The sequence below is a fragment of the Cyclopterus lumpus genome, chromosome 4, assembly GCF_009769545.1.
Source record: "Cyclopterus lumpus isolate fCycLum1 chromosome 4, fCycLum1.pri, whole genome shotgun sequence".
Lineage (NCBI taxonomy): Eukaryota > Metazoa > Chordata > Actinopteri > Perciformes > Cyclopteridae > Cyclopterus > Cyclopterus lumpus.
This window is the reverse complement of record NC_046969.1, coordinates 16,528,125-16,555,072: the sequence shown is the minus strand read 5'-3', so window position 1 is coordinate 16,555,072 and position 26,948 is coordinate 16,528,125. Positions and strand designations below refer to the sequence as shown.

At 39.6% G+C, this 26,948-nt stretch overlaps 2 protein-coding genes across 5 annotated transcripts in view; both read right to left on the bottom strand.

Annotated features, from left to right (window-relative positions):
- LOC117729277 (arf-GAP with coiled-coil, ANK repeat and PH domain-containing protein 2-like) overlaps positions 1 to 9,698 on the bottom strand; it is a 47,727-nt gene extending 38,029 nt beyond the window's left edge. For 2 of the 4 annotated variants that reach the window (XR_004609351.1, XM_034530212.1), the window contains exon 1: positions 9,248 to 9,697. Coding sequence is in view for 3 of the 4 variants with exons in the window: in XM_034530212.1 (XP_034386103.1) it covers positions 9,248 to 9,300 (53 nt within the window). In the remaining variant the exon portion in view is untranslated. Of the gene's footprint in view, positions 1 to 9,247 lie in introns of all 4 variants that reach the window. The other 2 variants (XM_034530215.1, XM_034530213.1) reach the window with 1 other exon arrangement.
- Positions 9,699 to 11,646: 1,948 nt separating this feature from the next.
- ppp1r2 (protein phosphatase 1, regulatory (inhibitor) subunit 2) lies at positions 11,647 to 26,339 on the bottom strand. Its single transcript, XM_034530366.1, has 6 exons — positions 25,970 to 26,339; positions 19,308 to 19,415; positions 18,760 to 18,843; positions 16,502 to 16,608; positions 14,856 to 15,077; positions 11,647 to 14,321 (listed from the first exon to the last, which is right to left on the bottom strand). The coding sequence occupies exons 1-6, from the start codon at positions 26,098 to 26,100 to the stop codon at positions 14,302 to 14,304; spliced, it is 672 nt and encodes a 223-aa protein (XP_034386257.1). The 5' UTR covers positions 26,101 to 26,339; the 3' UTR covers positions 11,647 to 14,301.
- Positions 26,340 to 26,948: the final 609 nt, after the last annotated feature.

Below are 26,948 nucleotides of genomic sequence, written 5' to 3'. Positions count from 1 at the left end.
TTGTAAAGCCCTCTGAGGCAAATTTGTAATTTGTGATATTGGGCTATACAAAATAAACTGAATTGAATTGAACATCACCGAACCGCACTCAATTGTTGTGAATGTAAAAGCTACATATTGAGTCGCTGAATATTTTGTTCTTTTTGTCAGTTAAAATCACTGCACTTTTTTCCTCTATACACAAAACTGTGACGGAAGTGGAGAAGGGTAATGGAAACGGAGAGCTCCTCTGACACACTTTTATTGTGCTTTTATTGAATCAATTTGTATCTTTTTCTTTGGTGTCATGGTTTGGAGGCCTGTCTTTAAAGAACAGAAACTCTCTACATCAGATTGTGAAAGGGTCTAGCAGGCTTGATTGGTGAGTCATAGCTCAGCCCAGAGTCCCTGAACACCAGACAGTTACAACGGATAACCGTCTCCATCATAAAGGACGACGTCCACCCTTTGCACAGGGAGTTTCAGCTTCTCCCTTCTAGACGGAGCTATTTAGTACCACAGTGTACAACAAAGCGGTATAAAAACTGATGGCGGCGTCAGCTGCTCGACAGAAGATATCCTCCGTAATGCGCTAGGATTTTATAACCAAACTAAGATCAGAAAATCTGTTCATCATGTGTGGATCTTAAAACATGTTTACAGTTAAAACATGAATCTACAATAGGCTGATGAAGATGTTTAGTGCAGGGGGGCTGCAGCTCTGCAGGTGTGCTGAACAATAACTAGGCAGATGGATAAATATATTTCTGATATTTGTAGGCAAGGTGTACCATAAACGCTCTTTTTGGGGGTGAAAAAAGCAAAGATTCTGCTGAAGGCCTTGAGAAATCAATTTCAGGCCCTCTTTGAGGCTCGGCAGAGATTAATCTGAACACTGAAAGCCTAAGAAAATAAGAGATGTATCATATTTCCAAACTTTAAGGAAGATGCATTTATTAATAGTACTAAACCAGTCGAGGAGGGGTTTTGTTCCACGTTCTTAATATAGTGGCACCGTGTTGTCTCAACACTGCTTTATGACATCAATAAGCTTTCATCTCTCAACAGCGCTCATTGTGTGGTAATGTATGCTGGTGATAAGCAGACAGCCCGCTTGATGCAGGCTGTATTCTGTCTTCTGGACAAACATCTGATATCTGGTTTCTGCTGGTATGTGAAGATTTTATCAGTAGACAATCTCATCTCATTTCATAAATAAACCCGACAACAGTCATAACATTACCCATTAGGCTACCTTTCATTTCAAATATTTTGTAGCAAAGTCATTTGTGCAATTTCTTCTGAAACATGGAACGGGCCCTGAATCCTGGCAGTATCAAGTATTATCAAACATACGCCTCTTATTGTTTGGTCCACTATATTTTGTGATTTTTCATTTTAGTTATTTAGTCTGCCGATTACAGACTGAATAGTGTTTTATACGGTAGGTTTTGGATAGAGTTTTAAGGACCTTTTGTTCGGTTGTCCAAGTTGACCACCAACACTTTCAACTTGCGGTCAAATCTTCCTGTATTAAAGAAGTACATGAGTTCATGTGAGTAGCTTTCAGTATTTGCTGTGACTACAAAGTGTCTGGCTACTCATTAAGCACAAAAGAAAAATTATATCCACCACATTTGTTGACATTTACAGCTGAGAGAGGACGTTTCCTCTGTGACAAAACTGGGGCACCAATGAGTAACTTCCAGCAGAAAAATAAAAGGAAACAGCGACAAATTATTACTCGCTTGTTCACGAAATGGAACAATATAAATTGGGAAACTAAGGCATCCTGGTCTAAATACTGTTTGGGTGTGAGTCTGAAGCTGGGGCTAAATAAAGAGATATGTGTGGTATGAAACACATGAAAAGAAGAAAAAGAAACTGCTTTCTATGTAAACCACATCAGTAAGAAAGATGCCAATTCAGCGTCATTGAGGGAACGTGTGGGGCCCATTTCGCTTTAAGTTGACCAAGATCACGCAAAAGGAAACTGATCCACAACATATGACAGACAGACGTCCACAGGACTGTACGTCCAGAAGAGAAGCCACGTTTGGATTATGTTGGTCTGCTAAATGAAAAATTTTATTTTTATGTAATATGGTATGTGAATCAGTCACGCCATATTTAGATTACTATACATTCAACCTAGTAAGCTATCAAGAGCTGTCAACATGAATGTTTGGCAGTAAGCAAATCTAATCAGCTCTAGATGATGTAAATAAATGTACATTATTGGAATAATTCAGTTCAGGTCAGATTAAACCAGTTGTCAGTGTTCATTTGAGTTCACTCACAGATTTGTTTTGGATTTCATTTTAGTCGTCAAAAACTGTGAAGATTGCTCATCACAATATCCCAAAGGGACATCTTTAAATTGCTTGCTTTAGGGCAACAAAAAAAAATGGTCCACTTACAACTATATAAAAAGAGAAAAGCCTCAGATTTTCACATTTGAAAAGCAGAAACCAGCTAATGTTTGGAAAATGTTCCTTTACCAAAATTATAATCCATTACCAAAAAAAGAAGAACATGCATAATAAGGCTGATAAGGTATGAGATAAGTACTGTAAATAAGTAATGTAGATCAGAACACAATACCTCAAAGTGAAGCCAACATGGTACCAAAACTAACAGGGTTGCCCGGGAAGCATGTGTGATGTTACTCTAAGTAAACAAACATATCCATTAAACAGTGTTATTTTAGAAGTGAGTGACACTGCCAACAACCAACCAACACTAACGACAGAAACAGACAAAGCCTTAGATCCTTCTTGTGCTACTCACCCTCCACCTATTACTTAGAGCTCTGACTACAGAGTAACATCTTAACAAACGGACTCCCCTTTTGCATTGACTCAGTGACCATGAACCAAAACAAAGAGTGGCTCTCTGGCTCTGGGTGGCTGTTGGCAGCGGGCCAGCGGGCCAGCAGGCTGAGCGCACTCTGCAAGCAGGACTGAGGTAGTTGAACAGGTTTGTCATTTACGCTGAACACACACAAGAGACTTGTGTGGGCCTGTGGCACAGAGCTCAGCACTTCAAAGACATAAACTGACACTCAAAGGCCATCTGCTCTGCGCATATTTTTACTCTCCTCAAAATTGGTAGATATGTCCTAATGCAGACTTACTGCACTCGGGGGATTGGTCCAACTGAAAATCAGCTTCCATTGTACAACCTCTGTATTTTTCTTTTGTCTGAACCAAAAGATAAATCGATTCATCAAGATAATAATGGGCAGATTAACGATAATGAAAATAATCGAAATGTCATTAAACACTTTTTTGCTCCAGTTCCAAAAGTATCTACCAACAGAGCCTAATCCCATATTTATATTTTCCTATGTAATAAAGCTTCAAACTTACAGTGGTAAGCTCAAAAACAGGCTTACTTTCAAAATGACTATATCTAATCTAATTAAGATATGTCTGACAGCTGAATAGTTACACATTACAACTTCCCTTTGATGTTTTCCAATTAGATTCTATATAGCCTCATGTCCAGTGGTGTTTTACCATCTCTCCTTCCCTCGGTTGCCTGAGCCTTCAATAACGTTTTAATGTATAAAAAGATTACACATGGGGTTGGCCTTTTTTCTTTACAATTTACATTATTGTGTCTGCCATGAGGGAATGGATAAAGCTATTCCACCATCACACTTAGAATCTGTTACTGTGGATGGAAATGTGAAGAATAGCGTGACGTAGATCCTGTAATTGTTAGAGCGGTGGCGATATGGAGGGGGAGGGGCTTCAACATCAACAAGATGAGGCCATTACTTAAAGATAGAGTAGTAACACAGGCTCTTTGGAAGTTCTGCTAGTTGTTGTTATGAATACAAATTTAAGCCAATTTTGTTTTGACATCCTCAGCCTTCTCGTGTCGTACATCAGTTCTAAGAAGGAACCAGACTGAGGAGAGACATAATCTACTGGAATGATTAAGGACTGATCATCACAAATTAAGAACAGTATATAACGCCTTTGGCAGCAATTATGGGGTGCAACTAACCATTATTTTCATTTGCGATTTATTTACTAAACATTTTAGGTGGAAAAATAACACTTTCTAATAGTCTATTTTAGTCACTTTGCTGCCCCATACTTACTGAAATACAACTGTGTCAAGCCCTACCAATAGAGCAGTCAGTCATAACATTTCATTAGCGGTTAACGCTCTTTATTAATTACCATTAGAATTAAATGAACCGCAGCTCAATTAAATGAAACTTCAACAAGCTCTGCATGCTAACAGGACTCCCATGGGCCTCGCATGGGAAACTAATCAGGGACGATGGCAGTACCAGAGCCCCTCCTCAGGCTGTGGGTTCTGTATTACAGAAGACTGAAAGTTATCTGCCAGCTCTACAGCTGCCGTCAATGACTCAGGGGAAACTGCAACCGGGGCCGATGACTTCATACCATGGCACAAGCTCAGAATCAGCTAAACCAATCAGGAGCAAGCAATCATGTCGTTAAGTTTAAGAAGCAAAACAGGTTGCTATCTATTACAGAAATACACTCTCTTTTCCTCCTCTTGTGGCGTTTTATTTTCTACTCTCTTGGTGTTGCTTGATACTTTCTTTTTTTTTTACCATTTTATTTTTATTCAAAAATAAGTACACCAATACAAGTCATCAACAACATCGACAGCCAGAAATAAAAAATGAAAAATGAAAAACCTGCTGTCATATCAAGTCTGTGTCAACTGCCATAGAGTCCACTTCCTCCATTTACTGTCCATCCGTGATCCTGTCAGCCGTAGCCTGTGTGTCAGTCTTTCCATCATGTTTATTTCCCCCACTGTGTCCACCCAATGGGTCTGAGTGGGTATATCATCCGTCCCCCATTTTCTTGTAATGGCCTTTTTACCTGCAACCATGAGTATCTTGAATAGATACAAGTCCCCATCATGTACATCATTCTCTGTGTGCATACACAGATACATCAGTTTATGATTCATTTGAAATTTGTATCCCAGAATATCTTGTGTTATCCTATGGACCCCAAAACCCTATTATTTTGTGACAATTCCAGAATATATGTGCATGGTTGGCTTCAGATGACCCACAATTTCTCCAACATGACTTTCTTGTTTCAGAATAATTATTTGATATTTTAGGTGTGATAAAGAACCGTATTAGATTTTTCCAGGAAAACTCTCTCCAGGCTCTCGAACAGGTTGTTGTCTTATGTTTTTCCCACATGTTATCCCATTCATCTTCAGATATTTCCATATCAAATTCTCTTTCCCATTTTTCTTTTATATACCCTGTTGCGTTTTTGTCATTCATCAATGCCTTATATAGTGTAGTTCTAGTCCTAACCCGGTTCCCTTTATATGCATCAAGCATTACTTGTACCACCTTGTTCACTTCTAGAGAGAGCTCCTGTTCAATCCGTTTCCCATAATAATCCCGTACCTGTAAATATTTGTAAAATTCCCGCCAATCCAGGTCATATTTTGTTTTCAAGTCTTGAAAATTCCTTATCCTCCCTTTTTCCACCAGTGTGCACCATGCCGTAATGCCCTTCTCCGCCCACCGTCCGAATCCCCCCCCCGCGCCCAGCTGGTTTAAAACTGCTATCAAAAGCCACCATTTCAATAAATGTGCGTTCTTCTCCGCCTTATTATGTCTAAGTAATTTGAACCATAATTCCAAGGTAAATTTTGTGATCGAATCCATTTGATTTCTAACCTTCTTAAATGTTTCCTTATCTCCTATTATACTCTGTATCGGACACATTCCAAATGATTTTTCCATTTCTTTCCATTTTGCTTCATAGTCCAGTTTACACCAACTATGCACATATCTGAGCTGGGCCGCGTGGAAGTATTCTTTCAGGTTCAGGCCCCCCTTCTCCCTCTTTAGCTGGAGAGTTCTGAATCTCACTCTTGGCCTCTTCCCCCCCCCCCAAATGAATCTGGATATCATCCTGTCCCATGCTATGAATTGTGTTTGAGGTATCTGTATTGGTAATGCTGCTTGATACTTTCTTGTGTGGTCTATTTAGAATCAGATGTTTTAACATTTCAGGTCCACAGAGTTTTGTTTAACAGTCGTCATTATTGTTTTTAAACACCCGATGCAAACAACATACTAATAACTGAAAATAAAAAAATATATATTGGAAAATGTAGCCTCTTTTGGGGCCGGGGAGGATAAGAAATCCTGGTAAATATGTAAAATATTTTCTTCTCTACATGTGGGGAGAAAAGCCACGGCCCACTGAAGGGAACGTTCATCTCTCATAGTTGAAAAGGAGCCAGGGAAGGTTGACACAAACGTCTATTTTCAAGTGGAAAACTATGCTACCAGGGTTTACTGCCAAAAATACATCATTTTTGTACTAGTGCCTCTCTCCTCCGGAATGAAAGCAAGACAACTTCCAAATTAAAATGAAGACGAGAGCAAAAAAAAATAGATATGTAGGGTGTGCCAAATTACCACTTGAAAACAACCCTCTCCACATTTAGGGGCTCCATATTCTCTGGCACAAAGTTGAAAGCAAACACCAAAATGGAAACAGATGTTGAGCGAGTGAGCACTGCTCCACACACTGGTGTATATATCCGTGTTTTCATCCATTCTTTCTTTCTCACTTGCAATGTCCTCTTCTCTGGCCAAACATAACATGTGGGGGGTGGAAAAATAAGAGCAAAACGATGATGGTCAAAGTGGAAAACTGTGCTGTGAAGCTCAGTCCCAACCCGTCAGGATGAACCCACAGTGGATTTGCATTCAGGAAAAGTTGAGAGATGACTCTCGTAAAGGACAAAGGGCACTAAAAATATAGACAGAGATGGGGCCAGCTGGACTCCTGGTTGCAGAGAATCATGGGAAATGACTTCCAATCACACAAGCATGATAGAAAACATGATCTACTGTATCTTAAAGCTGTAAAAATAGACTATTTTCATTATCAAATAATGTGCCAATTACTTTCTTGAGTAATTGTCTGATCTGTAAATGTCAGAAGATTTTGAAAAATACTTTAAATTGCTATATTTTTCTAACCAACAGTTTAAGACCCAAAGATCAGTTTATGATCACATAAAACAGAGAAAAGCTGCTAATCCTCAACATTTAGGAACTGGAACTGGCATTTGGGATATTTGCTTGAAAATATGATTATCAAAATATTTGCAAATGAACTCTGTCAATTAACTAAAGATTAATGAGCTAACTGTTTCCGTTTTAAGTTGTTTACAATACTACCGATATTTAGCTGCAATAACAGTTTTTTAAAAAAAAAGTAAATTACAGGCTGAGCGGGTGGAGCCATGATGGAATAATGCAAAGTCATAAAAAACCCATGAAAGGATAAGAATGATAACAGTGTAACTCATACAGATTTTGGGGTGTGCCAATGTTGACTTACTATGAACAATCGGGGCTCAAGTTTTGTACACAAATGATTGTTTTTCAATAGGGAAGAAGTGTCCTGTGAAGTCTACAGGAAAAGGGTTTCAATAATGGACTGAATAGTTAACGGTTTCAGTTTCATAACAACAATGTACGTTAACCACATCCTCCGTCTGCGGTCTGAAGTAGTTTCCTTGTTTTGGTGAGTGTGTATGGCGATAAAGATGAGGATGATGATGATGATGATGATGATGATCATGATGCAAAGAAGAAAAGAAAGTTCAAAGACTGTCCCGAAGTTGCAACTAGAACTACCATGCGTTAATACGAGACCAATCAGATTGCTTGGCTGAACATAAATGTATCAAAGTATAATGATGACTCAGATCCTCATACCTAAGGAGTCTGGGTGACACACATGGATGTAGGTCAATAGAGTGTTTGACCAGCTGAATTCAAGTAAGACAGCTGACTGGGAAATTCCCTTTTGTTAAAACCTCAGAATTTCAACATCTGGTCCTCGTTTTTTGAGAAAGAGGATGTTGCAGCATTAACAAAGAGGAGCAGAGGGAGGAAGGAGGCGCTTTCTCAAATCTCTGGAAAACACACAGGAAATGAGGAGGCAGTTGAGAGCAAACAAAACATTTTCACAGCTTTTAAGCTCGCAGAATTTAAAAATAAAAGAAGAAGTAGTGCCGAGTGATGATGTTAGAAGCAACACTGCTGCCAGAATACGGCACATGAACACACAAGAGCTTGTTTTACACCAAAGTGGACATTATTCACTTCATGTAAATACTTTAAATGGATGATGAGATTTAAGATGTTCCACTTCAAGCGGGCTGGTGGAAGAAGGGTAAGCCCTGTATTGCTTAAACCATTAATGAGTGGTCTACCCACAGAAAAGTAATCGGCAACTTTATCATTCAAGTCTCTTTTCTTTCAGCGAAAATGGCAAAAATCCCTGGTTTCATCTTCTTCAATGTGACATTTTATATTCATCTTAATTGTTTTGGGTTGTTGGACTTTCACAATGTGTAAACTTGGGCTTTGGGAAACTGATGATTAACTGACTAATTGAGAAAATAACTGAAGGATGATGAAAATATGTTGTTAGTTGCAGAACTGTTTGTCCAATACAAGCCGACAAGAGTATTTAATTCCAGTCAGGGAAGATCGATAATTCAATCCGAGAATTTATGGTCTTGCAATATAATCATGTCATAATTAAATCATACATCGACATATTGTAATACACAATTACGTTGCCCAAAAATGTATAATAGCGAGAACAGTCTAACTAAAATTTCACAGAACACATGATCACATACCTGTTAAATCAAACTATTGTCACAGAATAACGCAACTCTGTATTTGTGTGCATGCATGTAAACACAGTCAGTGAGTAGCTGCAAAATAGTATGTATTTGTTTCACTTGAGACTGTTAAGTCCTTGACAATAACGTCCTCAAATGCACTTAAATAAGTAAGTATGGCACAGTGTGATGTACCGCACACACTCATTCTTTACGCTTGACATTTTTAAACAATGGCAAATTAAGGTTAATGGCACAGACTGCGTCTGCCGGCATTCATTTTTAATACATATTCATATTGTACATACTTCACATACATAACAACAACAACAACCACCACCCAGCAGCAGACCAGCCTGCTCCCCCGCTGCGGTCAGTGAGTGTGTGTTTGTTTCCGGCCCCTCAGGCTGTGGTCCCGCTCTCCGAGAGACACAAATAGAAAAGTGGCAGAAGCTGATTAGCTCGGGTTAGCCGCCAGCTAAGTTAACTCACACTCCCCCCCCCCCCCCCCCCCCCCCCCCTTGTGATAAATAAATAAATAACCACTATCAGGAACACACACACGAGAAGCACCACTCACCTGAATCGCGGGGAGTCCTTCAAACATTCCTCGAAATCCACGGTGATCTTCATGTTTGCCGCAGTGAGAGAAGAGCCAGCAGGCGGTGCGCTGTTCTTTGATTACAGGCAGTAATCCCGGCTGAGTAGCTCGTTTGCTAACGTGCCCGTCGCTCCCTCCGTCCGTCCGACCGGCTGTCTGCCCTCCGTCACCGCTCTGCTAGCCGGCTCAACCCCCGAGGCCAGCGGCTACGATTAGAAACAGGTCGTGGCAACGGAACCATAAAAGAACTGTGTGTTGTAATGTGGAATTGCCTAAAAACGCGACAAGGAAACTATTTCAGAGGCAGAAACGCAGAAAAGAGTCGTCGGGTAACGTTAGTAAACCTAGGTCACAGCACCCAGTGGGAGAGGATCCTGTTCTTCCACGCAGATACTACTGCCTCACTCAAAGATCGTCTATGCTGGAGGAGGGAAAAGAGGGATCACTAGCCAGAGCGCATGTGCAACAAAAGAAAAGTATTACAACATTATATTGAGAACAATGAAAAATATAAAAGGGGAAAGAGTTTACATTTTTCTTACAATTTTCTTCCGATATATACTCATATATGTCTAAGTTATACCTCTTTCAAGTCAGCACAATAATATACAAACTAAAACCTCAGCATTAATTTGTGGCAATAGAAGATTATGATTCCTTTATGACACATTATTAACTGCTGAATGCTCACGGATGAGTCGCTCTTGATCACTCTCACTCATACAAACTAGATGGATGAGTAATGCTTTAACCATGGATGACTGGGTTTTATAATGGTGGCTGGATGTCCTCAAAGATGTATGTTGTGCTATAAAGTGTTTTATGGGAAATTATGTTGTGGGTTTTAAAAATGTTTCTGTATTTCATTATGTTCAGTTATCTCCTGCAGTTTCACATTCTTTACCTGTTTGCAGGAAACATTTCATTTGAAGGACAAAGATGTTCAGTTAAACTTGAAGTAGAAGTTGAATAATTACTCTTGTTGGAAAATGAACAAAACCAGTCTTTGAACATTTGTATATATGTGAAATAATTAGTATTACAGAAAACCAATAAATCCATGCTTTGCAACCACGTGAAAAAGGATTACCACTCAAAGAGACGAAAACTAAGAAAGAGCGATGCCTCTGTATTGCCTACACGATCTTTGTGTCAATTGACAGACGCCCCAGGACGGCTTCCTCCTTTTTTACTTAACCGTACTTTATACTGTAGTTTTAATAACAAATTATACACGCACTAAAAACTAAAAAGACGAATATGTAAAACATTTGACAATATATTCAAATCTCAGGTCCACTTGTGTTGAAACGCAGTTTTTCCGTTGAATAAAACACTAAAATCTGCTTTTATTCTTAGCTGTAAACCCTCTCAACACCACCCATGTGGGATAATCCCTGTGCGACACGGTTCCCTGTGTTATCCGATTAGAATTACTAGAATCCCAACGGGAATGGCACATACGGTGTGTAACAGCGCCATCTGGTGGTTAGAGAGGGACACTCACTTAAAATATTACCTCAACGTGTGTGTATTCAAATTTATTTTGTAATATAGTTAATATATAGTTATTATACTTTTTTTATTTTTATTGCAATGTCCAAACTAACTGGACGTGGACTGTATATCGCATTGTGCGTGTGTAATAACAAAGGTGGAAAAAGAAACAATGTTTTTACTCCAGTAGCCTATACTTGAAATTTTGAGGTAGACTACTGGCACTTCATAACATATCCACGTTTCTTTATTTATATTATAGACTACACACATTCTGAGATGGGGTTTTTTGGTCAGGGAACCAGTTTCCATTAATTCCCATAATAGTACATACAAACAACATGCAGAGGCTTGAAACATGTTTAACATACAGTATAGTAACCAGCACAGGGAATATTATCTGGTTTTATTTATGGCAGAGTTACACGTTTGCTGTTATTAAACAGCACTAACATTAGTGACGAGCATTTTACCTTTAAAGTAACAATGAACGGTCTAACGAGATGGGCCTAGTGTTGTTGAGATGGAATATCCAATTTCCATGCTTTGTAAAGAGCTGAAGTTAAACTAAATGACATGTTGTAATGGTACTTTTCAACTCACTGACAAGATAGATGATAAATCTGATAGAACTGTTGACGACAGACCGGAGGTAAAGTTCACTTTCAGTAGCTTATGATTTTTTCAACAATGAATACCGAGAAAAACAAAACAAAACAAAATCAAAGCCATTAAAAAAAAAAGAACCTTTGTTTGTGCGAACAGGAAAACTAACTCCAGTCCTTTAGAGGATTTAATCAGACAGGCAGCGAAGGATTTTCTGCTTCATTCAACTTTTAGGCATCCCGACTCTTCAGATCAATCACAGGCCACAACACAAACTCGTTCCCAACAACATTAGTTTAATGAAAGGAGACAAAAACAAAACGGAATACACACAATCCGATGATTAAGGACATGCAAACTGGAAATACAAAAACACGTGACTTCAACGTCCACGTCATTTCTGAGAGCGACACACAGTGTTCAACAGTCTGTAATTCTTAGAAAACAAACCAAACGGGGCAGAAGTGGCGCAATGACAAAAAGCCAGACAGCGGACACGTGAGGCAAAAGTAAAACAGTGACATGGAGCATAGCCTGTTCATTTTACACACATGTACATAAATACATAAGAGGCACATTTGACATGTAATGACCACCTACAGGGTGACCATGACAGTCATGTTTTGGACATTGTCCTTTTGTCTTAAATGAGAATATAAACCGAACTTCTCAGCTTCTCTGCAGTCGTCTTTTCCATCTGCTCACAAAGTCAGTGAGCAGAATAGAGGTACAGTATCGTCAAAATATGTATTTCCAGACATATTCCTGTATCGCCACAATAAAATCGGGTAATAGTTAACTGCTCGAATGCGAGCTTGTTGATTGGTGGAAATGGCCGAAAGGAAGTTGCTTTAACCTCCGTCATGGAGAAGAAGAAAAACCCACCACCAAATACTAAACGACAAGAACAAAGTGAACTGCAAAGGGATGTTTGCAGAAGAAATACTGTTGCTCTGTGATCTTTTGTATTTCCATAATAAAGAGTTCACTTGCATCACAGTGAGGAATTAACGGGTCAGAAGAAAATGAAGAGGACACAACATGAGACACTCAGGGTTCCGACATACTTTTCTCTCAGGCCTTCGGTTCTTGCCTCCACTTTGTCAAGTGAAGGCGTACAGTGTATAGCGCAGTCATAGTAAACATAATAATCCACCCCAGAAACCGAGTCCACTACTATATAAGTACTATTTAGGTTGCACCACCAGGATCAGTCTTTCTTTTTTTTTTTACCTCAATACTTTTGTCAAATGCGACAATTTAAGACTCGTGATAACTTTGTCGACTTTTCTTTGACATTCCCAAGCTGCGTCGTACAAGACACTGAAGTAGATCCGACAACTTTACATCAAATGTGATGAAACCAGGTGAGAAATTACACACAAAGTAGATGATTGAACCTTTCCTCGAATTAAATTACACACAATTCAGTCTGGTGAAGCTCCCATGCAACAAGAAGACAACTAACATCATGGAAGCGAGAATATTTCTTCCTTGTCAGATCTACATTGGAGCCCGGTGCTGAAAGCCGTAACTCGTTAAAGACGGCACAGTGTCCTGTTAATCAGTAGCTCGTGCTGTACCTCAGATGTGGGACTTCAATACCGTCCTTCATACAAATAAAACACACACAATGTGTAAAGAGCCAATGCATTACCTTTCTGCTGTGGCCAGGAAACACACAGGGGCCATAAGCCTGACTCAGTCTTGACTGAACATTTTGAAATGTATATTGCCAGCTTGTCCTGCAATCTTGTTTCCCCAAATCAATTTAAAATAGTTTTTACTGGGAGAAAAAAAATGTCTCTTGATAGACAACCTATATGCCAAATGTATTCCATTTTGGAAAAAAGGCCTACGGTCTGGTTTTATGAGGTATTCATGTTTGTTTTGTGTAAATGCCAGAATTTTAATTGAGGTGTGGTGTTCTTGCTTGCAAAGAGAGAAGTAGATATGAAGTTACAGGTCACAAATCTGCAAATTGGCAATATACAAATAATAATTATGGGCTGTGTTGTTTTACTTGATCTTAACCAAAAAGCCATACAATTGACTGCAAGCATCAAAGTGAGACATCATCGCATTCAAGTGTCAATTATGTGTTATATATGAAGTATGTACTGTATGATGTCAAATGTGGATGTTGCTTTATCATGACATTTAGATTATGTAGGTCATGTTTTCTTGTGCAATAAGAGACTAATATATAGCTCCTAAATGATCATAACACTTGTATTCCAATATGAATGGCGTACCTGAATCGCAAGGTAAAACAAAGATGACAACCCAACTGGTCGTCACAGCATCTAATTGTATCACAAAAAGTACTGAAGGAGGAACGAAAATGCAACAGAGTGGTGGGTTACAGGGCACAACAACAAATAAAAGCCTTCTGAAGAACACCTAGTATAATCGCTGTCGTCATGTCTCAGATATGCCTTTTGTGAGGCTGTGGGGTTTCCCCTGGCTTCCTCCAGGGCTGACGTACTGGCTCTGTGGCCTGCAGAAGAACCGTGGTGGAGTGGCCAGACGGAAGTCCTGGTATCCAGCAGTTTTTTGTCTTCATTTTTTAACAAGACCTTGATCTTCCTTTCAGGGTCAGAATCACATATCTTTCAGTGCGATGCCAGTCCAGAGGAGGGAGAAATTCTTGGCAAGAGGGGAGGAGGAGGGAGCAACAGTCTTCTCTTGTGTGTTGCACTGCTTCTGGGAGTTAAAAAACAGGTTGTTTGAAGGTTATATTGCACAGTTCTAAGGAACAGTAGAGACAGACAGGTGACCGGGAGGTTATTGGCTGTTGAGGTTTATTATACGAGTGGTGAAGCGGTGTCTGCTGTGCGGCCCGGCATTAAAAAAAACAGAGCACCGCGGAATTGTCTGTCCGGATCTTGAGCCGACACACAGGGCTGAATGTGGGAGAGAAGCCTCTTCTACGAGTCCAGAGAATCAGCTGGAGAACAAACGAGAGACAAACAGGCAGACAGACGTGAGAACAAAACAATAGGCGCAGCTAGAATAAAAATGTTCCTCTTCTTTTCTGGGGAAGCTGAACACAATTCATAATATAATATTTTAGGTTCAACAAACCATTAGTCCAGATCAAACCGAGTATACAATAAATAACAAGTCCTTTATCATAACTTGTTGCGCTCATCTATAAATGGGCTATAAAAGTGTTTTTTTGCATTATGTTTTGATTCTTTTAATAGTTTCATGTGAAGCACTTTGAATTGCTTTGTTGTTGAAATGTGCTTTCTGTAAAACACTGAAACCTCCTCCTGCTGCAGCTTTGCATACTGAACCACTGGGCGGCACAAACAAGCCGGCTGTTTGATCTAATGACATCCACATCGACAGCGTGCATCAGTGCGCAAAACCATTATTTCTGAACTTCTTCATTGCCTCTATACAGATAGAATATCTGTTGGACTGGAAACTGTCCAAATGACTTATTCAGACGTGCACAGCGTCTCCTTCTACCTACCTTCCTGTGGAGGGTCAACACTGATCTCCTCCGTGTCCTCCCTCTCCTCCGTGTCCTCCCTCTCCTCCGTGTCCTCCTTCGCCTCTTCAGTGTCGTCCCTCATCTCCTCGTCTGCATCCTCGTCATCTTCTAGCTCGCTGGCAATGAGTTGGCGGGCCAGCTTGATGTTCAGGCCCTCATTGTAGTGCATCTTCCTCATCATCTGAAAATTCGTCTTTTTGGCTGCAGAGAAAGAACATTTTTGAAATCGCTATAAATTTGCCCGAAGCAATGACTGAATGCAGGATTTAGTAATTATACTACTATTATGAGTCTACTGATAAAAAGCCTAGTTCAACATTTGCATCATAATCGTAAATTGTTTCCTACATTCATACATGGAGACAAAAATACTCTCCTCCATCTCTATTGTTTCTGACAAACCTATTTTGAAAAAGGGGTCAAACTCCAAATGGGACACTTATTTTAGAAGACAATAACTTCCAAGTGTTTGCTGCCACCTCAAGATGGATGGCAATTGTACTAAAATAGTGTAAAAGGAGATTGTGTCACAGACTTTATGCAAGACTAAGAAAAGTTGCTGGGCTCTATGTTTGTGTGAGTAATGTGCCATTGACATATTTGGGATTTAAATGTGCACAAATCTGTGACAGGTGGAGTAAACAAGTGATGTTTCTAATGAGGTTTATTCAGGCATAAAGTCTCTTAAATTTGGATTTTGAAATTAAAAGCTTAATTTAATCTGGTCTTTGACAGTCAGCTGTCTTGCACAACAATTACCAACTATTCTCATTGTTGAAGTAAACAGTGTTAAGTTACTTTGGACATTAAATCTTCAAAAAGACAAATTACTTTCCTAAACAAAATCACTTAAGACAAACAAATTAGTTTTACATATTGTAGTTTAAAGGGCTCCATAACTAAATATGAACATTAGAACAGATATATTATGTGCGAGTATATCATTTAAAAAATCAGTTGAAAGCTGGTCAGCGCTGTACTCATTGAGCAAAGTTATTATGGTTTGTATTACTTACTTTAAATGTGCTGCTGTACTGTAGCTTCACATTGTGTGTAATGTGTGTTCTTCTTACCACATATACTGTTGTATTGTGTCTTATTCTGTACTGTTTGCTATTGTTTTATGTTTGTTATGGTCTGTCAAGGGACTACAGATGCAAATTAGCTGTAGGTACAATCTGGTACAGTGCATCAAATGGTGACATTTATGTTTTAACTGTACACGGTCCCTTTTAAATAAAGATATTAAATAATAAATAATAATATGGCTTGTATTTTCTGTTGACTGAACAATAGGACTAAACATGAGAAAATATTTGATGTAAAACAGTTCTAAATTCTCTTCAACCTGAATCAGCATGTCTTCACCTGCAGCTCGTAAACAACGAGCTGGCATGGGAACCTGTTCACATTATACAGCGTGCATGTGTGTGTGTGTACATAGAAGGTTAGAGAACAGTCAAAAGCATACTGACAGTGTGAGTGTGTGTGTGTGTGTGTGTGTGTGTGTCACTTAGTTTGTAATAAGGTGAACTGTAGGATAATATTACACTGAGACTCCATAGATGAGGGCAATAGTAGTGTGGATGTGAAAAATAAAAAAGGAAAATAATCGCCATGTTAACCTTGTTCTTCAGGACTCAGCTCCTCTACCTCCTCCTCGCTGCTCTCTTCGTCTTCCTCTTCTTCTTCCTTCATGAAGCGAGGTTCTGAGCCCTCTGCAGCCACCAGTCTTGAAAAGATTTTTAAAAAAACAGATAGGAAGGGATAAGAAATATAAATGAGTTGTCTCTTCACAGTGTTTGAAATCCCAGTTTGCACTGCGGCTTTTTAACCATATTAAATGACCAAATAGAGGCAGGAGATAATCAAAAGCTTCTCCTAAAGTCATTGCGGAGAAACTTCTGAAAAGGCGTTTTCTATTGTGAGAAACACGGGAAGAGATGGAGAAATGTTAGGCAAGGGGGAGGAGAGAGCAGGCACAATGAGAGGGAAGATATGTGAGCATGTGAAAGTACTCAAGCATGAGACAAAAATAAGAAGAGTTACAATCCCCATCTCTTACACTCAGAGAGCTTTAAAAGCAGAGGACAAAATGAATAATCCCTTACGGCTCAGCGGATGGTCGTCAATTGGTGCAATTTACCCCGGGGTGGCTCCTATTTACTGTACTACTGCTCTGCAACAAACTGGCCTGGTTCACCCAGAAAGAAGACAATTTCCCTACGTCTTCAGAATGCACCGGGCGGATATAAAGAAAGGCAGGAAGGAAGCCAGAAGGTGGAAGGGCTGCAGTGAACTAGAGACGATGGAAGTAAAGCGAAGAAACGCATAGTTGGATAAGTGATGTATAAGAAAGGAGACTGAGAGCGGATGTTGGAGAGATTAAAACACGAGGACAGAGGAAAAGAGCAGCTGTTGTACTATCTGGAGGGTTTAGTGTAAAACAATGGAATGCGCTCTGTGTGGAAGTACACAAAAGCAGCTAATTGACTTGCAAGCCTGGAGCCAATCACCCTCCTCTTTGTGGCACACAGACTCAAACTAGCTCATCCAATACCTGCATCAGTGCACTTAGATGAACGCGATGGCCCACAGCAAATACACATCTCAGACAGCTCCAAATGAACATACAGGAAGGCTTTTCAGGGCGTTATTTGCCTTTTTGTGCTTGTTTTTATGCGATAAACTTATTTGATGAAACCTGTTTTCAAGTGAACAGGTACTCGAGTTGCTGTTCACTGCTTTTAAAAACAAAGAGCCTTTATTTTAACTTACTGTGTCAAAATTATTTTATTGCATATTGTACAGTATATGTACAGTAAGAAGATGAGAATATCTTGGAAATGCACAAGTATTTGTTACTTCCATTTGAACTTCGTTGTGTCACTGACCCTTTGCACTCTGCACAAGTGGTTGTAAAACAGCCCAAATGTAATCTTCATCGAGATTTCTCTTTCTAGGATGCTCCGTATGTAGCAAAATAGTTAAATACATTCAGGAAGTAATTCCATGAAAACAGAGAAATGTTTTGATGATCCTATATACACTAAAGTGGTTTGGATCATGTCTTTGTGGTTTACAATATACTGTATACTGTTTGTGTGTATGTTACGCACATAATAAAGATATGTTGCTTTTTTTACAGGTGTGTTTCTGAGTTAGAACCAACTAAAAATAAATACACAATCATACTATTATACTTTATGGACTCATGAGTCTGGAATAAAAGAAATATATATACTAGGACATGTTCCCATCAGTACAAACCACAATGCAGTCTAGGAGTGACTGTACTGCCATGTGAGTGAGTGAGTGATGGCACAATTTTCTGCCTGGACAAATCTGTCCTGGAGGCTACAGTTGACCAGCTGTTCTATTACCACCACTAACTGGGAGGTTACAACTCCCTTCATCCCACTACTGCCAATGGTGTATGCAATATTAGAGGCTATATTACACCAGGTGGCAAATATAATAAATATAAAATATAGGTGAGACATTGTCCAAAGTGTTTGTGTAAATACCTCAGTAAAGTGGCCACTGACGTCAGAGGCTGTACAGCCTCCAACAAGAATGTGTTAAGTGTGTATTTACACACTTACACACTTAACACATTCTTGTTGGAGGACAAGGACGTTGGCGAGTGTGTTCAGGTGTGGCTTATCTGGGCTACACCAGAGTGCATACATTATTTTTCTCCCTTTTCCAGGTTACTTTTCTTCTTAATTAAAAAGCTACAAACTGCACAAGCAACAACAACAATGAACAATTAAGCTTTTACAGCAATCAACCAAATTATATTTCCATTCATTGTTTGCTTTCCCCCTTTTCTACCACTGTACTTGGTTTGTAATCGTCTCCCTCCATTCACATTTCTTACTTTGAAGCCAGGTCATCAGCTGCAAGTCCGCTGTGGCCATCTGAGTCACTCAGCGCCCCTTCATCATCTTCGTCCCCCACCATCCTGAAAGAGAGCAATTAACTGAATAAAAAGCCGAAAATGAGGCAAGAGAGGAAGGTTGAGAAGGAAAGGAAAGACAGACACAAACAGAAGTAGATAACCAAACAGACAAGTTGCCAGAGGGGATTACGGGTAAAGAAGGCAGAGCACAGGGGGAAACGGAGACGGTAAGAGCACCATGAAGAGAGAAAGGTCTGTGACAAGGCCGACCTTCCCCGCAGCACCCTGGCATATTGGATCGCAAACCTGCTGAGACACACACACACACACACACACACACACACACACACACACACACGCACGCACGCACGCCCAAAACTGGCTACGTGATCAATTAAAGGGTCTATTCTGGAGTGTAACACATAGTGAATTGATGTCTTCAGATAGCTTATATTGTAAAATATGTGTAGAAGTGATTACAATTTTATCAATTGAAACCTTCAAAAAAATATTCAGAAGGCTCTGACCTGTTGTAAGGAGTGCTGGGTTCATCTATCTTCATCAGACCATAGTCTTTGTCAGCCGGATGGTACGTGGCCAGGATGTTCATCTCATCCCATTTCTGGGATTTCTTCCTGTAAAAGGATTTTAAAAAATAATAATTTTAAATACAGTGAGAAAGAAATGAGGGCTAAATGGACGACACTCCATTTGGACCACTGTGAACCAGCTCCCCACCCACTCTATTCCTGCTGGGAGAAGAGCTACTAGATTTATTCTAGGACTGAACGTGGCCCACTTTTCACTCTTCTATTTCACTCTATTTTTGGAAAAATGACAAAAAAAGGTCAGGTAGTATCTTCGGCACTAATTTGGATTCTGACGATTCTCAGAAGTTGACCTGGTATTTGCTTTTGCGCCACGATAATCCAGGACGGATGCAAGACCTTTATTCCCTAAATAAGGGCATGAGCGAGAGGTAAGGCTGATCGGCTGTGAGTGAATAAGGCCAAAAGTCAAACAACGATCTCATTTGAAACAAGAGTTGATTTTTGTTCCGCTCACTCCGAAACCGACCTGCTCCTAATCCCCCAAATGGTTCCAGTCTCATCTGGGGAATAAGGCTGTCACCTCTGCATGCTCCGCTGGGGCTTTTTGTTCAGAATTACTCTAATCCTTGCTGCCCGTTCAAATCCTAAGAGGAAATGAACAGAAACAAAAACTAAATCAGCATCGAATGATACATTTAGCTTGAGAGGATGACGGAAGGAACACCTGCAGTTACAGCTAAGGAAGTCTCACAGAATAAATGTATAGTTTACTGACAATAACTTGGTCATATCTTATTTTCATTTAATTTCTGTAGCACCACTCTATATTAAGTAGTATTTTGTTGATTTGTTTTCCTCTTTTTAGTTTGCTGTAGGCCTGTGCTGTTTTTATTGTCTCATTAGCACAATGTTTATTTATTATTTCACTTCTTTTTTTTTTTTTAATCCTCTTAATTTCCAAAACAACTAAAGCTATAATTTCAGGGGATATTGGGAGTTATCTGGCTTGGGTTAAACCACCTATGCTCTCCCTCGACTTTCCAGCCAAGATACTGTAGATCAGTCCTGACATTGTTCATGGGGCAAAAGGTCAGGCATTATGGGATAGACACAGGGTGATTGATGCTAAATTCACTGCCAGCTGCTTCAGGCCTGCACAGCTCCCCTTTGCCTCTTCCTCAAACCAGACCATTTAGCTTTACTTAACAAGCTTGCGTGTGCATTCAGAGCTAAATAATAAAGTGGATACAAAGTAAGATGTGCCGAACATTAAGTACACCTAGCTAAAACAAATGCAGTCTAATATAAGAGTTCTACAATTAATCCTACCTTGTAAACTATATTTATACCAATGACTGAATGCCAAATAACAGAAACATCTCTTCAGACTAGATTTGCAAAGGGCCAGGAATTTTGGAAATTTGGCACAATTGTTGATAGAAATAATTGACCCTTTAATAGTGAACTTATTTGGAGGGAAATATACATACAAAGCAATACTAGGTCTTATGGCATGTTTTGATTAACAGTATGCCCATTCAATTTAATTGTAACCACGCACTGCATTCAGCAGTGCACTCTTGCGTCACAGATAATTTGCAAGCATCCTATTAAACAGAAAAATAGTAAAACACAACATTAACAACTCAGCTGAATTGGTGATTATTCTTCTTCATTTCTATTAGAAAGGTTTACAATTACTTCTGCTTATGATATGGTCAAATGTGTGTTACTATGTTTAAATTACAAAGTAAGTACAGCATTAGTTTTTTCATTGCATTCTTGTTAATTCCCATAAATTCCTGTTTCCCATAGAAAGTTTTCACCTTGAATATTCCTAGAATTTTGCCACCCTAGTTCAGACTGAAGTCTGAAAAAGAGAAATGGATTTGGGCAATAAATGATTCTGTTGTGTTTAAAGATGTTTCATTCATGCACATTAGTTGAAACAAACTGGCACAGTAATGAGCTGCTGACCTGCTTATGAGCAGCTAGGTGATTAGTGGTTTGAGAAACCACTTTGAGTCTGTAAACAGCAAACAGGCCAACGCTGTTCATTATGATGAGATGTGCTTGACCAACATACTGAACATGCAGAACTCATTCTATAAAATAAGCTAACCTTGTTGGGTGGGTGTGTGTAACTGGGAGAGTGTGTTTTACGATGTTCAAGCTTCACTCGATAAAATGTGTGGTTACACAACAAATCCCAAACATGATCCATTTCCACCAAACCACTATTGCCCTTGAATCCAATCCAGCCCACTCACTCATTCAGAGCAAATCACAAAAACTGTAATGCTATGATGATGCACCTGCTACTACAAGAGGAAGGGGGGCGGGGGGGACACTACTGGAACCCACTGAACCACTGAATATAGAGCCGTTTCTCTTATGCGATGATGACTATCCCCTGAGGCTGCTCAATAGCTGCCGACAAAACTCTCCAGGGAAACTCATTAAATAGAGTGAGTCATCATTGAGAGCCGAGCTGTGCTATCAGGTAGCATAATCAGAGAGTAGTGAGGAAAGGTCGAGCCCTGGGCTCTCCACCGCTGCCTGAACACGCCAACAGCAACAGCAGCACGGCCATGTTTTACAGTGGAGACAGCGGCTGGCCTAAATGCACAGAACATACTGCTTCCACATGCTGCATCAAGCAAAACGTTTGCCTGGGTCCAGACCTTTGAATCTGCCCATTACACTGTGGACCAGGGAACAATTATGTCTGATATCAGGCAAGGAAAGAGAAGGGAAGGAAATGAGTTCCAGACACGGGGGAATTGCTCATTATGTTACCTGTGTCCCTTTCCAGCCAAACATCTGAATTATTTATTACAATAGTTAATCAACTTTTGGTTGAACGTTGCCGATTTCAAAATGATCAAATGTAAATGATTTCATTCTAATTACCGGTAACCCCACACCCTTTTGTTATGTTATAAATAAATTAAATATTTCTTTTTTTCAGTCATCTTTATTGACCTAAAAATGGTAGAATGTAGATTTGGTATTCCCGATTTTAGTTGTGTCCCTTTTTGCAGTTATCCACTCAACCCAAGTGAAAACCACTGCTCCTTCCTCAGACTGCAGTAGCTAGTAGTAGATTTAGGACTAATACGATTTTATAAGCTCCTGTCATCTGTCCAGACTTTAGAAAGTTCATCAGTGGAGTAGCAGAGTAATAAGGAGGCATTGAATTCTCTGGACACATCAGCGGTCATGGTCATGGTAAGGTCATGGTGTAGGGAAAAAGACAATGTCTTGTCTATGCAAGAGATTTTCCCTTTTATACTGACAAGTAAAAAGTATATTCGGTGAAGTAAAACTAAATCTAAACTGAATCGAAAGGACAAACATTTACATCTACAACAATTTATCAAGAGCTTCACTTTAAAACACATTTTATACTAAATATATGCCCCACCTCTGCACCAAAGGTCCACAAGATATTTAAGCGGGAGATCATTTTTTACTCCATTTACGACCATGTCCAAAAGCAGAACTTCTCTTTATCATTATAGATTAGAGGTGTTCAGACACCTGTTGATTCTGACTGTCAGTTCCAGATTCCTCATCAATACTGAAACGGTATTCATTTTCTGTGCCCACAGTTGGCCTCTACTGACCTGCACACTGTGGACTTTTTCCATCCACAATATTGAAAGTGAGAGATTCACTAGCTGCCAGTTAAACTGTCCATCACACAGTCAGGGTGAGGCTCACAAGACAGTGAAGGAGAGATTGAGTTTCATGAAAGCATCCATGAATTATATATAGGTGTGTGAGTATACAGCACTGTAAACTAAATAATGGTGGGCGATTGAACTCCTTAGTATGCACAGGGCCAGACTAGTAAAGACCTGCCAAAGTTGTAGTATACTTGAAAGGGGGTGACACTGAAGAGTCATTGTCGTATCAAAAACACCGACATGGGGCTTATGAAGCACATCCATGAAATTTCATATAAGAGCTAAAAATAATAGCTAAATAAAAAGAAATTATTAAAGAAGTGTGCAAATAAAAATGTATGTAGTATTGTGTAAAGATTTGAAAGCATGTACCCTTTTATTGCATACAGTCGTATGAGAGTCTTTTGCTTTAAACTGAGCTGACAGTGGCAGTATGGCAAAACATGGACAGCCCTTGTTGTTCTCTGTGGATTTGATGCTTAGCCGCATACAAGATCCTCCCAAAAAAAAATATATTTCCTCCACTTCATCATCACTAAAAGAGGGACTATTTTTGTATCAACACAGAAAAAGCTAGATTTACTGCTGGGACTGGAATTCACGAATAACTCCCGTCCTTCTATGGCCTAATTATTCACACTTTGGCTTTAACCAACCAACGAATGGCTGGTTACCTTCCAAAGTAACTGGTAGGAAATAAGGAAGTATTATTACTTGCTGATCATTTTTAATTGATAGATGCCATGTGCTGTATCATGCATGTTAATCAAATGATCAGAGGCATCACACTATAACCATGTATTTATTATAATGACGACTCCTAATTTGTATTAGTTCTTTTTCTTTTTAAAAGGTATTTCAATCTAAATATGATTAGTCTAAATGAGTCTACTGATGAATTGACTGCTCAAGCCAACGTTACAGTGGGCAGAATCTCCAGCTAGCATCAAAGATGTGGCAGCATTTGGCAGGTGGGTGGTGTCATGACTATAAATCAGACATTATTCAATTCATTCAAAGCCTTAAAAGTGCTCATATTGGTGTGCCTCTATCTTTAAGATCACACTGGCATATTTTAAACCGTTTTTTTTATAACAAACAATGCTTTCTTTTGTAATAGAGCTTGTGTACTTTCTCAAGTGCACTTTGAAATGCTCAAACAATGGTGGGATTTGTATAAGCAACGCATTAAGCATGAAAGAACTGCCTGCGAAGCCCTGCAACCTTTTTTTGCTTTGGGTAGTTTTTACCCAGCTACTCACAGGTGCGATCACAGATGACGTATATAGCTTAAAACATCCAACGATTGTTTTTTTTGCACAATTTCAGAGAGCCTCAACTATACAAATAATGCAAAGTAAAGCATTTTTGTGCTTTAGTATTTGAGCTCAACATTTTGTTTTACTAATCTTGCCATAGCAAAAGATGCTCCCTCATGTCTGCAAATGGCCTTATAAGGTAACAGCATCACTCAGGGAAGTCTACATGTGCAGAGTTTCCTAGGGGCAGAAAGGAGACAGCAGGGAGTATGTGGGAGAGCAGAGCTTTGAAGGACTGGTGATCCGAGGCAATATGTCTCGCTGCCACAGCAAAAGTGTCCGTGTCAGTATTATCAATGCGTAAGGAGAAGAAAAAAGCTCCAGAAAAATAAACTGACTTCCAACTCTTGTTAACCAGACCCTGAAACCGAGCACCATTAGACAACAGAGCAGCCGATTTAGCGGTCCCAAGGAAGTTTTCACAATCAGCTCTTGAGATCATTAAGGAGCCTAGTCACTCCCCTAAACTGTGAGATTGTTTGCCTAGCCCATTGTATCTCCTCTGTGATATTCTTGACCTCATCTGAGATGATCGAACACGATTGATATTTCACAGCCATTTGAGGGCGCTGGCCAACATCAGGATGAATGTATGAAGAGCATCTAATAGGTGTCTGGACTAATGGATAAATTAGATGGGTTTAGGAAGCATGGGATTTGACAGCATTTATACATATAATGGTGAATATTCATCAGCAGTCTTGAGATGGTTGGTGAAGTGGAACTAAAAGCAGAGGGGAGTGTAAGATTTTCAGGTCAGTGAGGTGTACAGATTGCTGCCACTTTTGACCCAGACTTGTGCTTTGGTGCCAGTGCAGGCCTGTCATGCAGTTACCAGTGTCAGATATAAGGTCAAGTGTTGGTCACTAGAAATATACTTGGGGTACAACCAGCTTTGCTTTGTTTACCCACAGGTGTGATATTTCAATCTGAATGACTCACAGCCTGTCAAAGGCTTTGAGCAACACATATTAAAAAAAAAAAATGTATTAAAAGTTTAACAAACAATCTCAGTGGCAATACCCTAAAATATGATCCTCGATCTTAATCCCTCCAATGTAACATGAAACAGACAACTCTTTGTTTTACAATATATGCCAGCAGTGTTTCTTTCTCTTTTCATATGCAGAAAACAAATCATCAGTCAGTGTTTGTAAATTACAGAAAGCCCACAACAACGTTAACGCCAGTTTAGGTGTCAGTTTGCCCCATAACGTGTTCATCGTTGGCTGGGGGTTGTTATTTTGTAATCACCCTAATGTCAGGCAAGTCATTTCTGGTATTTTCAAATGGCAACGTGAATTTAAAAAAACGTTACAACCGCCAGTCGTCATCCGAAACGATTGGCTAGTGAAAGAGCTAACTTGATGAGCAGTACACGTTAGCTCTCGATTACACATGCTTTGTATCGGGTGGAGAGAGAAACAATATCATAGTCACAAGAAGGAACTAGACAGTCTCCACACAGACAGCACACGCTGTTGACGAACGTTACCAACCAAAAAGAGGGGACTTTTATGTGACAGTTAGCCTGACAGGGGTGTAACCTAGAGAGGCTAACAAGTGTTTAGCTAGCTAAACGTTACCTGGCTACCAACCCCGCGACGGCCAAGCAGAAACAACTTACTGTGGGTCATCCTCCAAGAGTACGGGGGCTTGTTCAGGGCTGTCTCCCGGTACTTCTTCGGGCAGGGATTTGACGTTTGTCCCGCTGTTCTTGTTTTTCAGGATGCCTTTTATCGTCGGGGGAGCTGCCATTCCCACACGCTGACTATCGGACCCGGCTCAACTATTTTTCTTCCACTGATTTTTCGATTCTGTAATTTCTGAGATTCAATTAACCTTTCTTAAGACGTGCTCGGTTTTGAACATGCTCCCCGTCAGTACTCAGTGCTCTTCCATAAACTCAGTGTAAACATATGCAGGATTCTACGTGCACTGGCGGTTCTGTAAATCTAGCTACTCTCCGGTTGTTCACTGACTGGCGGGGCAGGAGTACTGTCACTACTATGCTCACAACATCGCGAGACTTTGTTTTAAACGCGACATCACATGATCAAATGCTGCCTTTGTGTCGTCGGAAATTTATAAAGGCGCCTTTATGCCATGTGTTTTATAATAATAATAATAATAATAATAGACTGAAACAACAGCAGTCTTTTGGTTTGTATGTTGTATTTCAGAAATGAATATGAATGCAGGAACCCTAACTCAAAAAAAGAGAAGAACCAAACGTCCATGTGGTATTTGTAGTTCATTATGAATCTAATCATCTTCATTTATACTCCACCACCTGTAATTTAAATATGAAATGCGGTGTTGGCTCCTTCATACATAATTGAAATGAAAAATATATTTAACAAAATGTATAGCTGTGCAACTACACACAGTGAAAGAGGGCAGAAGATGCCATTGTTGGTGCTATAAGCTAGTCCTTACTTGGCCTTTGTCAACACAAACAAAAACAAAAATACAAAATTGCATTAATAAATCCTTTCACATCCTGTTAGTATGTAAAACATGTCTTTAAATCTGTTGTATTGATCACAATCCATAATGTCTGTTTATCACTCTTTTTGTGAAATGCAATAGAAGGGATGGATTTG